Source organism: Lissotriton vulgaris, chromosome 10, assembly GCF_964263255.1.
Source record: "Lissotriton vulgaris chromosome 10, aLisVul1.2, whole genome shotgun sequence".
Lineage (NCBI taxonomy): Eukaryota > Metazoa > Chordata > Amphibia > Caudata > Salamandridae > Lissotriton > Lissotriton vulgaris.
This window is the reverse complement of record NC_141698.1, coordinates 85,499,099-85,518,204: the sequence shown is the minus strand read 5'-3', so window position 1 is coordinate 85,518,204 and position 19,106 is coordinate 85,499,099. Positions and strand designations below refer to the sequence as shown.

At 42.3% G+C, this 19,106-nt stretch overlaps 1 protein-coding gene across 1 annotated transcript in view; it reads right to left on the bottom strand.

Annotated features, from left to right (window-relative positions):
• Positions 1-512: 512 nt before the first annotated feature.
• The window catches only part of FAM20C (FAM20C golgi associated secretory pathway kinase), a 192,500-nt gene continuing 173,906 nt past the window's right edge, over positions 513-19,106 (bottom strand). The window contains exon 5 of the mRNA XM_086939727.1: positions 513-685. Within this exon, the coding sequence (XP_086795853.1) occupies positions 513-685 (173 nt within the window). The remainder of the gene's footprint in view (positions 686-19,106) is intronic.

Here is a 19,106-nt window from a genome sequence, read left to right as displayed (position 1 = left end):
AGTGCATTCCAATCGGTAATAAACAGATCGAAGTAGGAACAAAGACAGGTGTAGAGGAAGACGGAGACAGTGGGGAAATCGGAAAGGGTGTAAAAGGGGAGGTATCGGGAAACACGAGATACAGGCATCAAAGGGACGTGCCTAATGAGATGCATGGCTGAGACAATGAGTCCGTGCGGCAAGATGAGCCTTGAGCGGCGCCATCTGCCTTATAGTAACATCCCCCTTGTCATAAAGACACTCACAAAGAACATGTGTCTTCCACAGATATCTTGGGAGTCCCAGGGTCGCGAAGCGGACACCGTCCGTTCGCTGGCTACTTGAGGGCAAGAGACAAAATGGATGCCGTATCTAAGATGGAACCCGTGGGTACAGATGAAAAACCCACATAACAAACGAACGGTTTAAGTTAGCACAGCGAAACTGCGCACACTTACTAAACTCGTCATTTGCGGTTCATAGATACCAGACTCGACCATATTCGTGCGAGTCGAAAGCACCACTTACAATTGTCACGGAACCTCAGGAGTTAGGAAGTCCTTGAACTCTTTGCTGTTGAACGTGGGTCCATCGTCATACTTCAGGACCCGGGACTTGCCCGCCGTTGCAAAGATGCCATTAAGTCTTTCCAATTCATGTCCTGTAGATGACAGCCTCTCAGATAATAGCAAGTGAGAATATTTATCTATGAGGAACATTAGATGTTGGCTATCAGCCAAAAAACCCAAAGAAGTCAATTACAACCCTCTCCCACCCTCAAGTAGGGGGATCTGACATTGTTAGGTAATACTGTATCATTTTTTCTAACATGCAGTTCGAATGTGGCATGCTTTCAGTTCCTTTACCACTCTCTCATCCAGCTTTGGAACCCATACCCTCTCTCTCAGAGTTCTTTTTGTGGCTGCTATGCCCTGATGTCCTTCATGAAACTGTTCTGTGGCCCTTTATCGTAGGCTTTTCGGAAGAACAATCAATGATCCTCTGAGTATGATCCCTTCTTGAGTTACTTCTAGTTCTTCCTGAACATTATGGAACTTTTGGAGGGCTTCTAACTCCACTCTATGTCTAGTGGTCAGTCTCCATGTTTGAGTATTGATTACTCTCCTGACAATGGCCATGTCTTTGTCCTCCTTGGTGGCAGCAATATTCTGCTCCAGTGATAGCGCCTGGGGAGTGCTCGACCTCAGTATGAAATTGAGGTATTCTTCTACTAGCAAAGACTTCGCACTGGTGCTTGCAAGGGTACTCGAGAAAAATAGTCAGCTGAGTTCTGCGCCTTCCCAGGCTTATGGATAATGTCATAATCATACTCTTGAAGCTGTAGCCCCAGCATTACATTCTAGGAGGCATCTTGGCCTGATGGTCAGGGATGATTGTGAGTCATTTACCATATAGGAAGATATGTAAGTGTTCACAGGCTCATACCATTGCCAAACTTTCCTTTTCTGGCTGGGAGTATGCACCCTCATAATTAGACAGACTCCTGCTAGTGTATGCCATAGCATGTGTAGGATAGTCACTATGCTGTGCAAGAATGGCTACTTGCCCTACCGGATTTGCATCCACCGTGACTTCTGTGTGAAGCTTGGGATTGGAGTGGGCCATGACCGTTGCACTTTCAATAGCATTCTGTTTTGTTAGTTCCCACAATGAGGCATTTCCTAGTTACTTATAGAGCTAGTGATGGAGTGGGAGCATGACAAACCAGTACATTGCAAAGGTGCTGTGGGTCCTGGTGCAAGTAAGAAAATAGACCACTTGACTGCTGCTTGGGTAACCAAATATATCAATAATTAGGGTTAGTAGAGCCCCTTAGGCGTCTTAGTGCTGGAAACACTACAAATGCTGCATATTGATTGCTACACCCCTCCAACAAGCTCCCATGATGTATCAATTTCCCTGCCTCCTGCCATCTTACAAGCCCTCATCACTAGGTATTACGAGGCAGTAATTCCACGCTTGGTTTTGCCGGTACTGAAGAAATTGGTAAAACTAAGCCTTGGTATTACCAAGGGAACTGTGGAAGAGCTTGCAGAAATTGATGTTTCCACACTAATTTCTATATGTCAAACCATAATTCAGGGCATTTTATTTAGGAAAGTTCTTCTAGATATGATGTGGAAGATCTTCCTGGTTAATAAAGACAGCCCAAGTGTGGTAAAACTGCATTATTTCTTATCTTGTTTTGGCATTTTTACACAAAATCGAATTGCTGAGCAAGAGATAAATAATTATGGCCACTGATTGCATTTAAGCGCTCATTCTGATTTGGTGACATTGCAGTAATGTAATATCGCCAGATGGATAATGCATTACTACACATTGAGTTTGTTCCTGATATGATATTACTGTCCCATTCCAAGTGTTCAACAATGGAATGATGGATAAACAGGGTCCAACTGGAACAGGAAATAGACCCAGGCACCAAATTAAAAGTGGTCCCCATTTGTGAATCCGATAACTAAAAAAATAGCCCACATTAGCAAATCAGGGCAGTTTTAATCAGTATTTTGCAAGCCATGGGTATAGGAGACTGTATGCAATTGTGTTTGCTAAATGCAATGTTTGAGGTAATATCCAGAGCTTCAAGTGGAATGAAAAAACTGGGTGGTCTCTGAAAGGGGCGTGGCCGATGTAATTAGGGCATGGCTTAAAAACATTTAAGATAAAGACTTGTGCTTAGTATAGTGTGCCACCCAGCTGGTATTGTGCTGCTTCTGTCATTACATCCAGATACATAATACAAGTAACATTATACCAACAACAAGCCAGGACTATTGGCTTTGTCAGTGGTTGTCAGTTGGGTATGACAAATAAGCAACAACTATGGCTTTCTTGTATACAATTTTGAAAATGCTTCAGTTTTGAAATGATGGGGTTGTGAAAGAACTATACTGAGTCTCTTTCAAGTTACCTCAAAGGTAGTGAAGGGTGGCACCGCTGTAGAGTTAAGATTTTGTTTTCAACCTGAGGGTTAGGGCAAACATGGAGAACCCGATAGGGACCCGTCTCAGCACCTGCTTTTTAGAACTAGTGAACAAACAGTTATCAAACTGTCTGGAAACTAATGACCTGCTCGACGTCTCGCAGACAGGCTTTAGGTCGAATAACAGTACCGAGACAACTCTCTTGGCAGTACTGGATGACATCAGAAGCCAGGTTGATGAAGGTAAAACGGTGGCCCTGATATTGTTAGATTTATCAGCTGCTTTTGATACCGTATCTCATAACCTTTTAATGCAAATGTTAGCTGCAAAAGGACTACAGGGAAAAGCCCTGACCTGGTTGAATTCTTTTTTATCAGACAGATCACAATCTGTCCGATTAGGCAGCTATACCTCTACACCCTGTAAGATCAAGTATGGCGTACCACAGGGGGCATCATTAAGTCCAACATTATTTAATGTTTATGTATCATCATTGGCCACTATTGGGAAGAAGTGGGGCGTCAACATCTTCTCATACGCCGATGATACACAACTTATGATTGCCTTAAATGGTGAAGAAGATCCCAAAAACAGACTGCTCAACTGCCTTTCTGAACTATCCAGATGGATGCATAATCACTGTCTGAAATTAAATGCCGATAAATCGGAGATTTTATTGTTCGGTGGTTCCCAACAACTTTGGGGTGACTCCTGGTGGCCCAACATTCTTGGCACCCCCCCAAACCAACTCAGATGGCGAGGAATTTGGTAGTCTATATTGTCAATGAAAAACCACGTGACAACTATCTGTGGTAAAGGCTTTGCACTACTGAAAATGCTACGAATAGTGTTTCCATGGATTCCCCTGGAATGTAGAAAGATCCTAGTACAGTCACTATTAATTAGTAGACTTGACTACGGGAATTCCCTATTCGTTGGCATGGCAGATTACCTAGTCTCAAAATTACAGCTTGTTCAGAATGCGGCAGCAAAAGCTGTATGCAACAAAAGAAAATATGACTCCGCTACAAGTTGTTTGAGAGCCTTACACTGGCTGCCAATGAGAGAAAGAGCCACTTTTAAAATGCTGTGCATCACCCACAGAGTATTGCACAAAACAGGCCCAACCATCCTAAAAAACAGAATCAATTTCTATGTTCCTAATAAAATCTTCGCTCCCAACACACAGCAAGAGCGATAACTACTCGAATAAAGAAGGTTAGGACGGGTGGCCGTGCCTTCTCACATTTAGCTGCAAACCTGTGGAACAACTTACCGACAGATCTGAGACTTACTGATAACTATCTTACCTTTAGAAAAAAACTTAAAACAACACTGTTCCCTAATACTCACTAAATCATAAAATCACCATCAACAACCACCAGTTATATGTACATTGTTTATTTCAGCGCCATGATATCCTTTTAGGATGAATGTTAGCGCTTTATAAATACTTTTTATCATTACCATTACCAACTGCTGGTGCTGAGCACTGACAGGACTCGGCCCACTTAAAGCCCTGGTAATATCAGAGAAATCAACTTTAAAAGCCGACCCACCAGACTATAAAACCTCCCCAGAAACATCCATAAAACAGTCCATACACTGAACATCCCTTCGGACACTGATGATTGCCCTATAGGCCAGTCCGACCCTGGGAATAACATCCCAAACTGGAGATACTTCCCCTGATTTCCTCACATTTTCCACTGTTCATAGTTCTTTAACCCCCACTCCAGGTTATATCCAGAGAAATACGTATACACAGCTACTTGGGAGTGTGGTAATTTTGCACAACTTGGAATACGAAACGGACACAGACGCTATGTTTCTGATATCTGATATTACAGCCATATTGGAAACGAGGGCCCTACTTTCCAAATGTGTCTTTTTCCTTGTACATTGATATTAAAGCTACAGTGGACAGCTACATCTAGAGAAATAACTACAGAAGCCACCACCCCAAACTGGTTTGCCCATTTTCCTACCTACTGCAACCACCTAGACTGTACTCAGGCTCCAACTTTCTTTTGCCCTGTGGTCCAATAAATTACTATATACAGATATTTGCCTGAGTGTATGTGCGTGCATGCGTAAATGTGGGTTTGTGTGAGAGAGACAGAGAGCAAGAGATATTGTGTTTATATGAGACCACGATGCCCATCTGTTCTCTTAATTTTCCGTGCACCCTCAACGCCATCTGTGTCATCAGCTCTGCCTTTAGTATTGCACTTTGATTATATTATGTACAGACACACAGCTAAATATTTAAATTAACATTATTCCTGTGAGGCTATCTGACCTCCCATCTATCTTCCTGCTGCATCCTCTAGACCTGGGGCTTCCAACCTGATCTTAAAAAAGAGCTACTTATGTTCAATGAAAATTATCCTGAGCTACTAATTAGATTAGTGTTGTAATTAGAGACCATCATTCACAGTACTGTAAAAAGGAATTGCTCAACTTGGAATGCCTCTGCATGGGTAATTCATAGCAGCCATAACAGCAATATCCCTATCACAAAGGGAATAATATTGATAATAGAACTCCCTAATGACACATGATATATGTCAAATATCAGTTTTCAATATATTCTGGAAATTCAGCAATTTTTCTTCAAAAATCAGCTTATGTGTTGTTAAAATACCCAATATCCATCCCAAAAACACCTTTTTCTATGTTTGTATGCATATATTAATGCAATGAAGCAAAAGCTTCTAATTTAGTAAGCAGAGATGAACAGAGGAGAGCTGCTTATAGACAGATGGAGAGCTACCAGTACTCATGAGCTACTCATTGGAGAAGCCTGCTCTAGACCCTATTAAACTAAACTTTGGATAGTAACAAATTGCGGTCAGGAGGTGTGCAGAAAACCTGCAGAAATGTCAGTGGGCAAAAGTGCCTTACTTTATGGAGTGTTTCAACATTTAAGGCATTAGAAAACGTCATCAGGAGGAATTCCTGTACCTAGGAGTTACTGATACCCACAGTATCAGTAATCCTCAGGTGCAGGAGCTCCATCGGATGACCATTTTCCTTGTAATGAGGGTTTTAGTCTCCTCCTTTCTCTTTACTGATTATGCTTTGCTGTCAAAATGGAGTACATTGTGGTAAAGAAAAAATGATTATCTTATGAACGGCAAAGGATGGTACTTTTTAAAGGGAGGCGGGCATAAGGCAGTTGACGGGAATCTGGCCGAGGTCAGGTGAAGGGAAAAGTGGCCGCGAAGCCTTCACGCCGGTGAGTAAAATCCATACAATGTCGCATTCGGCGGAATGCAAACTGATAAGTACTCACGTCAGACTCTAAAAACACTAAGGGAAATTGCAAATGATGGGGACATTACAGCAGATCATGCAATAAAAGGTATTTCTTTCTTTTATTCTGTCAATTCCAGACTTTTTCAAAGCTGATGGTGATGCCAGTCTATTGTACTGTTTTCATACCCTAGGGGTGATGCCAATTTCTTTCTGATAAGAAATCTCATCGTCACACCCCAGCATTTCACTTAATACCACAATATTGTGCATAAGGAATGTGTGTGAGGCCTGCTGGCTTGGGGGGGTTACTGATATCCACCAAAGGTGGGTGTCTGTCTGCCATATTTGCAGTGCATAGATGCCCTCTACCAGTGGCATAACAAAACTTACATTGGCCCTCCTGCAAGGTACACAGACGGGCCCCCGCTCCAGAAGCTCTCAGACCAGAGTACTGTATAGAGAAGCCCCCCTGCAGCTTGGGCCCCCCCGCACTGCAGCAGCCTGTGTTGAGCCACTGTCCTCTACACTCTAATAAAGCTGACAGGGCACCCCTCTGTTTATGACAGACATCGCTCATCTGTCAAACTCTATCTGGGCGAAGCCGAGTTCCCTTAAGACTCATAATCCTGAGGTGGCCAGTAACTCTTGCAAAGGGCTATCTCGGAGTACCGAACTGTTCATAATAAGGCCCATAGAGTGTTTGTCCAGGTGACGGAGGGACCATCTTCACAGCTTTCTTCAGATATTGTAATTGTAATTGTAATTCTATTTATGTAGCACTTACTAACCCCATAGAGGCATCAAAGCACTTTTTGTCGAGTAGCACGGTACTCCAAAACCCAAAATGGATTAGTGGTGAATTAGTATAGAGAAATATGAATTAATTTGAGCGGTGAACATGTGAGTCTGGTAGTTGGATTGCAAAGGCCAATGGAGGGATAGAAGAGAGAAGAGTCTAGACATCGCCATCTGGGATGACCTTAAAAATAGAGTAGACCCGAACGGGGTTGCTGCACTACTTCTCTTGGACCTCTCAGCTGCCTTTGACACAGTTGACCATGACACTCAAATAGAAAGACTCTACGAAGCCAGCATAGAGGGGACTGCTCTCGACTGGATCGCGTTCTACCTTCGAAACAGAACTAATGTCATCCATACCCCACCTTTCTAGTCCAAACCGTACTCCACAAAAGCAGGGGTCCCTCAAGGTACAGCTCAACAGAGGGAATACAAGTTTTCCCCCTAGACAGTACAGGTGTACCAGGTGTGATATCAGTCCAAGGCATGTGTCCTTTTCCTGTTTTGCATGTAACAATGCTGTCCCAGCTTCCAACGGCACTGTACATTTTCTACATATGTGAGGGCGGGAAACAGCCATTACACGCAACTAAAACAACGCACTACCATTACAACGAAACGTTTACAACGCAGGATCCATTACAACGCATGCCATTACAACGCATGCCATTACAACGCAGCTGCTATTACAAAGCATGCCATTACAACGTAAGTATGGGTAAGTATTTAATTAAAGTTTAACCCCTACACCATCCACAACTTACCCTACTATTACGCCCCCCTGGAGTTAGAATAGTAATTTTAACCCCTACACTATCCAACACTTACACTACTATCACACCCCCCTGGAGTTAGAATTGTAATTTTAACCCCTACACTATCCAACACTTACACTACTATCACACCCCCCTGGAGTTAGAATTGTAATTTTAACCCCTACACTATCCAACACTTACACTACTATTACATTCCCATTAATTAAAAAAAATACTTACCCATACTTACGTTGTAATGGCATGCGCTGTAATAGCAGCTGCGTTGTAATGGCATGCGTTGTAAAGGCATGCGTTGTAATGGATCCTGCGTTGTAAAAGTTTTGTTGTAATGGTATGCATTGTGAATGTATGCATTGTAACGTCATACATCCGTGAGGGCAGTCTCTGCCCTGGCAGACCTTGTCTTCAGCATTGAGTAATGGCGGGGGCTGGATAAGGTATTTTACAGGCACACCGGGCCTGTTATCCTGGTACACAAAATGGTGATGCACTCAATGGCTCCAAGCCTAATGGAAACCGACAGCTGTCTAAGCAACTGACACATCTGTTGGGCACGTGCGTGTGGCAAAGGACAGTGTGCCAACACGTCACAACAGCTTACTCATAATTCTATTTCCTTTCCTTGCAAACAAAGGCTGTGCTGTGCCCCTCGGAGGCCTCCCTGTGTGGTCACACAAAGACGAAAACACAATTCCCTTGGACCGCATCCTTTTATTCTCAAATACCTCCTTTCCTCGTGTCCCCCTTCGCGCGCCTGACGGGCAGCCATTCCTGGGAAGAGTTCCCACTCGAGCTCCCTCCTCCGCCGTTATTCCCACCCTTTACCGACCTCCCTGGTGTTTACCAAGTAATCCGAGCACCTGTGAAGCCGGCGTGTTGAGTCTGTAAATCAGACGGGCCCTGTTGACTTTTCAGGTTAGGTGCGTCCTTTCCATCTGGGAAGACGTCTAGCGGCTTGAAGTCAAGGCCGCTCTCCCGGCTAAAAATAGGTCACGTCGCATTGTCAGGCCCCGTATCTGGACTTGTTCAAGGGCAGAGGGAAGCGTCTCGTGCCAGCGCTCCGAATGCTGCCAGGGGGCATGGAATGCGGCAGTGGTTTTTAAAATGGGAATGTAATTGGGCTCTTCCGATTCCGGCCTTTCAAACTTGCTCTGATGGCACGTGACGGATACACGGTACCTCTTTTGTGCGATGCGTTTGTTATATGTTTATGTGTTTGCTTTTTTGGCGCCAAAATGCGCGCTGCGGTCACGGCAGAGCCCTTTGTAAATGCACAGCATTCTGAAGGAGTTAAGCTGGTAATAATGGTGTACATTCAAAAGAGATAATCACCACAAATAAAACAATAGGTAAGTGCAGGCAGAGCCCGGGGGGCGGCACATATTTCTGGAGTTATTGGGGAGGAGCGGTCACGTGGCTTCCTATGAATGTCATGGATTTATGGGAATAGATTTCATGTTAGGAATTTTGCAGAGAACAGGCGTTTGTAGGTATGTAGTCAAGGCCGGGCTGAGGAACCAACAGCAGCCCTGGCAAAACTGCTCAAACCAGCCCAGCTTCCTTTATCTCCTCACCCAATCTCTTTCTGTCCATGCATCCATTTTCTCTTTTTCTCTCTCTCCAATTCTCCCTCTATTCTCCCACTCTGATCTCTTTCTCTCTCTCCTTTCCCCCTACTTCACTACTCTCTCTTGAAGCCTCCCCGTGCTTGTTGCAGTTCTCTGCGTTGAGCTGAGGAAAGTGACAGAAGCACCTTGAACACCCCTGGGCTTTCTAAACCACCTCCACCGTGACTGACACAGATTGGGGGTGGCAGGGCAGGGGGCAAAGGGAGGTAAGGGGATTATAAAAAAAAGAGAAAAACTTGCCTTACCGCTGCTTCTCTCCGCCATCTCTCCTCGCAACGGGAATGGAACAGGAAGCAGGCACCCAGGCTCCCCTGACCAATCACAACGCTGCAATGCAGAGTTGTGCTTGATCTGAGGCCTGGGCATGTTCTTCAAGCAGGATGCAATGCATCCCACAAGGTGAACATGCAAAGCGCGCATGACTGTTCGGCCGGCCAAATAGTCATTGCGCACTTAGGAGGGTGCTATCACTCCTACCCTGCCCTGCTCTGTGCGCAGAGTAACCGCGCATCGTCACGCAAAGCTTCAGCAGCAGGATAATAACATTACCCTATTTTTATTTTATTTTTATTTTCTCTCACTACTTCAAAGCACCAGGGAAATGCCTTATGGATTAAAGGGCCTGTCTGGCTAATTTACAGACTGACTGACATAATTTATATGGCTCTTACCTTCAAAATGGGTATTTTAGTGCGGCCTACTAAGCATCAGCTTTTTCTTGAAGACGGTCAGCGTGAGAACCCAATATCCACTGGAAGAAACTTCCCGAAGGAAGGGGTCTGTATCCAAAAGGAGGGTCCACCAATGGACTTAAAATGGAAGTTGGGCACTGAAAGGCAAAGAAAGCTGTACTGTTTGCTTACTGCGAAAATGGCAGGTGCGATATTGGGCTATAACCTATAATATAGAAGCAATGTACCTCGAGGCACATTCATCAAGACCTTTATGAGGCAAGCAATAGAGCGAATGAGGTCGCCCACCAGTAACCGATGTAAAGCTCTCGACAGCAGCGAGTACGCGGCTTCTCCCTCTATGGTTGGTATTTGTTATGTTGTTTCTGTATACAGCGGAGCTGACAACCAAAGTGCGTCCAGGCACTATAACTGGTTACTATTAATGGTGCTTTTTCAGAGTGCGGCAAAATGTCCTATGACCTATGGAGTGGGGTCTTAATCTCCTTTCTGAAGGACAAGTGGATGAATGTCAGACTAAGAGTAGATTTCAACACATTTCACGCCTTAAAATCCTGGAACGAGGTAGCACGTCTGCGCATCGTTCCTTCTTATATTAAGGAATCACCAGTTGTTCCTTAGCTGCAGATCACAGCAGTCTTTTTGTCCTCTGATGTAAATGAAGTGGTCCACACTGATAGAACATCTATTGTGTCAAACACAGGCTTAAAATTATTTTCTGCACCATTAGTCAATGTAACTTGGCCAACAATGGTTGATGTGGTCACGTCTTTGGAGTCCAAAAATGATTTGCTCTACACTGTGTTGTATCAAGTGAAGTTTAGAATTCAGCTGTTTGGAACTTCCTAGTGAAACAGAATCACATTAGTACAATCCAGAGTGCACAGTAGCTTGAAAGATTGATTTCTGGTGGCGCCATTGAAGGAAAGGCTAGATTTTACTCAATGATGGCAGAAACAGGTTGATATTATTGTATTTACCGGGCTTTTCCCTGACATTTTGAGCTATATGAAGATGACAAAACTGTAACTAGGGGAACCTTCTATTAACCCTTTCGATGCTTATGACGAGCTCAGCTCGTCATGATGCACAGTTGAGCTGTGCTGATGACGAGCTGAGCTCGTCATGAATAAAGTAATAAAGCAATTTCCAGCACACAGCGGGAAAACGCCTAGCAGCCAAGGTGTTAAGGAGTTACAGTCGTCCACTAGGGAGTTAACAGAAGCTCTTACTGTTGGTGTCCAGTCTTTAGGAATATAACTTCTGCTCCACCAAATCCCTTGAAATACTTGTGGAGGTGGACCCATTCCAAATTATCTTAATAAAATGTTGCCTTCTGAATCCCTTCAAGTACCTCCTTTCACCTGTAATACATATTATATAAAGCACAGCCCTCCCTTATACAGCTGTAACTCTGAAAATACCTGGAATCATACCACTCTTCTCTACTTCTATCTGCTCTCTAACTCACTTTGCGCGTGCACACACACACACACAAGCATGCACGCACGCACCCACACTAACACACACACACATATATATAGATCTATATATTACCTACTGGCGGTCGCCAGTAGATAGTTATGGGTAGGACTTGGTTTCCATAGGAAAAGTGTTTTTTGTTTCACCAATATTCTTGGCGCCGTTTGATGAATGTTCATGACATTTTCAAAATTTGTATGACAGTCCGTTCAGCTGCCGTATAGAAAGTTTCTGGGTGATTCGTCAATCCTCTGCTGTCCGAGTCCACACCAGCCACCTCCCTCATGCCCTGCATGGTCCGATATCCTTTCACTGCCCTCGGTTAAGCTTGACATCCATTCCCATTCCTCCTGCCCTCTGTAGCCCATTTCTATGCCCCTTCATTGCCCTCCTGCTTAGCTTCTTGCTCCCACTCTCCTTCCCCCTGCCTTCCGATGTCTGTGTGCATGCACCCGCTCTCTCCTTTTTGCCCACCATATTTCATGGATCTGCCACCCTCTTATCTACTCTGAGCGTTCGTTTGAGCTGTCACTGCCTTTACCACCGGCTTAGCATGGTCAGATGGCTGCCACCAGTCCCTGCCACCTTCACCCTGCCTGCCCAAGTTCCTAGTTCCATGCCCCATATCCCCTCCCTCTTGTCCTCCATGGTCCTTTGTGCATGTCTCTGCCCCCACTCTCTTGCCCACCATGGCAGTTGTGCTGCAACTAACACTCCGCTTGCCATGCATGTTCTGCTGTGCTGCCCCAGCCCCTCCCACCTGCCCTCCATGGTCCTCTTGCTGCTCCTGCCCTTCCCCCATGCCCCATGCCCTCCGTGTTCCATGTGCAGACCTCAATATCCTCCTACCTGCCTTGCTTGGTCTGATGTTGTGCCCCTGCCCCCTCCCTTCTGCCCTTCATGGTCCTTTATGCTGCAACTTTCCCTCCTGTTGAACTGGTATGGCCAGGTTGCTTCCCTTGCCTCTTTCCCATCTTCTCTCTGTTGTCCCTTCTCTATTGCTTTCCATGGTCCGTTGTTCTGCACTGCCATCCTCCTTGCCCTATGTGGTGTAATGTTCTGCTGCCACGCCTGCCCTGTAAGATCAGCTTGGTGCCCCTGCTCATCTCCCTCCTGCTCTCTGTTATCAAAGTCCATATCCCTAACCTATTCCTTGTGCCCTCCGTGATCCAATGTACCTTACTTGCCAACATTTTGAACTCGGTAAGAGAAAGATTTTGAAATAAAAACAGGGGAACTGATTTTCTCCATTGACTTACATTGAAAAAAGAAGATTTTAGGTAGGAGACAGATACAAATAAAGCCCTTTTAGACTTAAAAACACCAGGATCCTCCTGCCTGAAACAAGTCTGTTGGCATGTATGGTTGTACAGCTGCTGTTGCTTCCTTCTGCCCTCAATGGCCTTTTGTTGCCACAGCCTTGCCTGTACTGCATGGTGGTTTGTTGCCTCTGCCCCCTTTTCTTCTGCCCTCCGTGGTCCGTTGTGCTGCCACTGCCCCCCTCCCCCGCTTGCCCACCGTGGTCAGCTTGTTGCCTCTGCACCCTCCTCCATGAAAGGGTCTTATCCCCATAGAAATTATGGTTAGTGCTCTAAACAACTAAAATGAGGACATATTTTCTCAAATAGCACAAAGCACTTTTAAAACATTTGCTATCTTTACATTTTTTTTAATCCAGTTGATCACTTTATTATATGTTACATTTAAGGGAGAGGATGTGGCATTATGGCCAGAGCGAATGAAGAAAGTTTCCCTTAGGTGAATTTCTTAACAGAGAACCCGGCTTGAGAACACAATCGCCTTGATCCACTTTTAATACATATGTCTAAAAAATTGACATGGATATTGCTCCAGTTTGAGGTGAATTTCAAATTGGGGTCGCCTAAATTGAGCCAGGCAATCAATTTTTTGCCTGGCTCAATTTGGGCGATCCCAATTTGAAATTCACCTCAAACTGGAGCAATATCCATGTCAATTTTTTAGACATATGTATTAAAAGTGTGGATGATGTCTTGGCAGTAGAATTATACAGCAAGCCAACTGACAAAAATACCATCCTACACTACCAGAGTCATCATTCGAAATCGCAGAAAGACAACAGCCCATTTGGGGAATTTCTGCGACTTCAGAGGAATTGCACATCACTGGATGATTTTTATAATCACTCTGACATATTTAAAAAAAAGCTAGCGGATAGATGATATCCCCAAAAATGTATAAAAAGCTAATTTAAAAGAGACAGGTTCTATAACTGAGAAGCTATGCTTGATATGAATAGGAATAAGAACACCAAAAAAACCACAGAAAAAATTGTCTTTGTAAGTAAATTCTCTAATGTGAGTAATCAAATCAAAAACATTATTAACAGAAACTGGAAGATCCTAAACGACGAGAGGAAAAAACCCATTGAAAAATCCCTGTTCGCGTTTAGACGAAACACAAACTTAAGAAACTCCTTAGTACACACTTATCAAGACAAAGAGGACTGTTTTCAGAGCACTATGTCCCAAACAAGAGCAATTGGCAACAATAAATGCGGTAACTGCTCAATATGTGAGCAATGTTCCGTAGGAAAATCAATTGAATATAAGGGAAAGACTTATTATTCTAAGGATTTGACAAATTGCAGAACCAAGGGCCAGATGCATCAAGCATCCATTTTGCGATTCCTTATTTGCGAAAAATAAGGAATCGCTAATAAGGAATGGCAAAATGGAATGCATCAAGCAATCACTACAAAAATAGCGATTCCTTAGAATTCCTTAATTGCGACTCGCAAATTGCGAGTCGCAATTAATGAATGCCTCCCAATTCATTCCTATGGGCCAGGAGGCCCATAGGAATGAATGGGAAGACAATCTTAATTTGCGAATCGCAATTAGCGATTTGCAAATTTAGATTGCGAGTTCAAGGGTGCAGGGGTGTCCAAAGGACACCCTGTTACACCCCTGAATTTGATCTGTGCACATATGTTGCGCACACACATGTCCTTAGGGCATACAACTTTGAAAAATGCACAAAAGTGCATTTTTCAAAGTTTTTGCAAATTACCATGAAGTTGTACTTCGTGGTAATTTGCGTGCCCTAATAGCGAATTCGCTATTTTTGATACTTTCATGCATTGCGTTTAAGGAATCTCAATTTGAGATTCCTTAAATGCAAACAATCGCAATTTAGCGAATTCTCTATTTGCGATTTTTGCATTTGGGATGATGCATCCCAAATGCAAAAATTGCACTCGCAAAGGGCCAGATTCTCAGAATCTGGCCCTTTTGCGAGCGCATTTCGCTTGATGCATCTGGCCCCAAGAGTCTTATTTACCTCCTGATCTGCCCATGTGGCCTAGACTACGTGGGCGAGACAGGGTGTGAACTACGGTTCAGACTCACTGAACATAAATCTGCTATCCGCACCAAAAGGCGAACACACCCCTAACAGCATATTTTTTACAAGAAAGCCACAAATGTGACGATTTGACGTGGTTTATCTTAGAAAAAATCAAAATCAATCTCCGTGGGGGTAATATGGAAAAAGTAAGGAAAATGAGAGAACAGTGGTTTATGTGCTGCATGGATACGATCAACAAGGGGCTGAATAGTAAGGAAGACTGGATGTAATTTATCACATAAATAGGATAAGTAGACAAACCAATCTGATAAAGGATAACTGAATGAGTTAACAGATATATATGGCTAAATGGGTAGTCAGGAATAGGTGACTTGGGATTTCTAGGGAAATACATTTTTTTTTGTGAATCACCTTTACAATATACATCCTATAATCATTCCCCACTTTTATAGAATCCTTTGAGTTATCCCTGTATTAAGATAGCCACTGGTAAATATTAGTAAATAGAGGTGGACACATATAGGTATTGAATCCTAGTATTATTGAGGAGAGTCATGTTTTAGCGTAGGTAGCAATTAACATGGAACAAATTACGAAATGCCAAATAGAGAGGACGCTGTTATGTCTATAAGTCCTTTAAATCTACTTGTTGCAATTTATAATATCTGCAAAAGTTTAGACTCTGTTTAAACACCGTAGACCGCCCCTAATCATAATCCGTAAATAATACCCACAATCGGAATACTGATCTTGAACCATGCGACATTCACGATTCCGACCTCGTGCCCCTGCAGTATGTTATGATCGATAAAACATTTTTATAATATTAGTGAATTCTTTTATGTCCTTTATTACAACCTGGTGAAAAGAGCATTTTAGGTTAGCCTCTTCACCAATGTTAAGATGGCGTCTATTCTTACAAATCGATTACTGCTTTGATCGTAACCCGTTTGCTCCGGAAGTTACCTCAGAGCTAACCTGGAACCAGTTTATGCACTGCGCGCACTAGCAAATTCGAACTATAGAGTATCAGAGTGAAAGATTTTGGACTGAAAAGCTAAAATTAACGTAGTGGAGCCAGATTATTTAGCTGGGTCACCCTCAAGAAAAGGCTCTGAACTTTATAAGGACCCAAATAGATAAAACTACCAAGAGAAATTGCCCCCAACTCTGGTAGTAGAGTAGGACTTTTGATTTGAGAAACATTAATAGGGTCATGTTTTTGTATTGTATTGTTTGTTTGTTTCTATAAATGGAAGTAAGCACAATGATGTTTATTTATATGTAAAATTTGTACTTACATGTTTTTGAATAATCAAGATACTCTGTATATATTTTCGTGCAAAATGTAATGAAATGAAATATCAAGGTATCTCATGTATATAGAGTGTTAACAAGCCTAACTTAAGCAAAAAATGGTATAAAGAAAACAAAAAAAGCTATAAAAATAACAGAGTCAATAAAAGGGACTTCTGTGCTCAAAAATAAGAGTATATGATCAATGGTGTCAGAGGTAAAACTTTTGTTTAAATTTGTTGACCAGATTCTGGCCTCTGATTTCCTTAATCGAATCATTCTGCTTTAGTTTGATACTTAAAATAATTGATCACAGTATTTAAACCGAGGTGAACGGACAAAATCACGCAGCCCGGCAGTATTGAGGGAGGAAATCGCATGTCTCTTGTTTACGTTAAGGAGCATTCGACAGGCACTTTGATATTGTAAAAATAGAGGAAAGCAAGTATGACTTGCATTCTATATTCACTATTGTGTATGGTTTTAAGACGTAGAGTTCCACAAGTATAACTACCTGGGATCTTGTACATAGTTAGTGTCGCCCAACGACAGGGAAGATTAGAACAGGATTCCCTGTTTGCAATTTTGATAGCTGGACTATTTATATTCATATAGTCCTAGCGATATTACTAAAACGGGGGGCGGGAGTGAGCTGAATAAGTTAGCCATTATTTTAGTTATGTAACAGTAGGCTGGCTCTATAAACAGTGTGGCCAGAAAGTTGCGTAACCATGAGGTGATTAGACCTCCTAATTGTGAACGCTTCAAAACCACTAGAGGATGTGAAGAAATAGCCATATTATGTAACAAGGGCATTTAGAGCCATAATCCATTAGTAAATACTAAAATTAACAAACGTGTGGTCCTCAAATATTGAACATCGCTTAAAAAAGTGTTGCTAAATGTTTATTAAACATGCTTAAGGATGTTAGTAAACAGAAGATCACCATATGGCCATACCAAGTAAAGAAGCCACATAGAGCTACAACTTATGGTTTAATACCACAAATAATATATGTGTTGTCTTTTAATACTGAATATTGCATTGAATTGTTGTATAGAGCGTTGAATTATAAAAAAAGTGTTGTTTTTACAGGATCCCTAATGAGTAAAGGGACCATTTATATCAATCTCCCTGATGGCGCCATAAGACACACAGAGACAATACTATCTTAGAAGCGAGAGGCTATTTAACCCACGCTATATGTAGCAGTCAGGTGAGGTCTCCCTCCTTAGCTCAAATCACTGATTAGGACTTTTGTAAAAATACAAGACTAAAATTAATTTTTGCCCATGACCTTTTGTCCACAGCTACTCGGAGGCCTTCGTCAAGCTGGGACTTTTATTTCCATTGCAACTGTAAAAGACTATGAAATAGCATTACCAAGGGAGTCTCCCCCTTTTTTATAAGCAGGTGAGACACCAAAGAATATGTAGAGTTGCGAATATGTTGATTGCCGGAAGTGTGGATCTATGAGAGATATAATGCGATGTGAAGAAGCAAATGAAATGTGCTAAGATTGTGCCACATTAAAAGGGAAGTTTGTCATCTCTCATAGTACTGTAAGTGGTTTAAAGTTGTTTTATGTTTAAAGGTTAAATAATATCACTGAGTTTAGGAGGCACTGGGTTGGAAGGGACTAGGAGTTAAACATGGACTGTATTACAGACAATGTTGTCTAGCCAGGGGTGTGGAGGAATGGGAAAGTTCCACAGCATGTTACTGCTGGCATTTAAAATGTTCCTATAAATGTCTTGATTGATAATCGTATACTACCAAGAATAATGATTGTATTTTATTGTAGGTGTCTGCATGAAAATGTTTTACAAGATACAGAGTGTTTATATCAGAGTCTTGAAAAAGATGGATCTATAAGGTTTTCTCCATCGAAACGCGTCGACGCTATATCTGTATACACAATCCGACTAGGGGGCAGTGGTGCCTTAAAAGCTAATTATAGATTGCTTAAGTCCATGCCCTTAATATGACATTATTACGGATGTGTAAATTGTTAAGACTGAGCTGTTTTGTCTAACTCTTGTTTTTTCACTCTTTTTATACCTTCATGCATACTGTGATTTATAATTTATTGTTTTTTTTTGATTTTATTAATTTTGTGATATCAATTGTATTGACTGACGGGACGTTCCTGTGTTTTTAACTTGACAAACTCTGTATTGAGAATGATACATTTATGTCATATATTTTTTTACTAAGTATTAGAGTGACTTCCCTGTTATATGTGGCTTAATCTTGAAATGTGTGGCTAGAAATGAATTAACATAAAAGTGGATCAGGGTGATTGTGTTCTCAAGCCGGGTTCTCTGTTAAGAAATTTAGCTAAGGGAAACTTTCTTCATTCACTTTGTAAGTGCCCTATTCCCTTTGGTCTGTAAGGGCCCCCTCTCTTTTTCCTAACACATTACGGCCAGAGCTGCAGACTTTGCAAATGGGGAACGAGGTTCGAGTTTACTTTTCAGGATCAACTCAACAGCCTGGGATTCTGGGCAAATCACTTAATTTCCCCATGCCTAAAATCGAAATGAATGTATCCTTGTGTAATTTAACTGATGCACATGTAAAGCACTCCAATACATTTGGGTCAAGTCTGCGCTATATAACACTGCAAAAAAATTAAAATAATAATAAAGGGGCACATGCATCAACCTATTTAGGAAGTGCAAATGGTGCGAATCGGTAAAATCGGCCTTTTGCGCTTCCTAAATACGTTTTTGGGATGCATGAAACATTTTTTCAAAATTCGTATTTTTTGCATTTCCTAAAAATGCAAATGCATTTAAGGAATCGCATTTGTGCGATTCCTTAAATGCAATGCATCATTTTTTTAAAAAAATGCGAATTTTGAAATAGGAAGTGCAAATTAACACAAGGTTGAC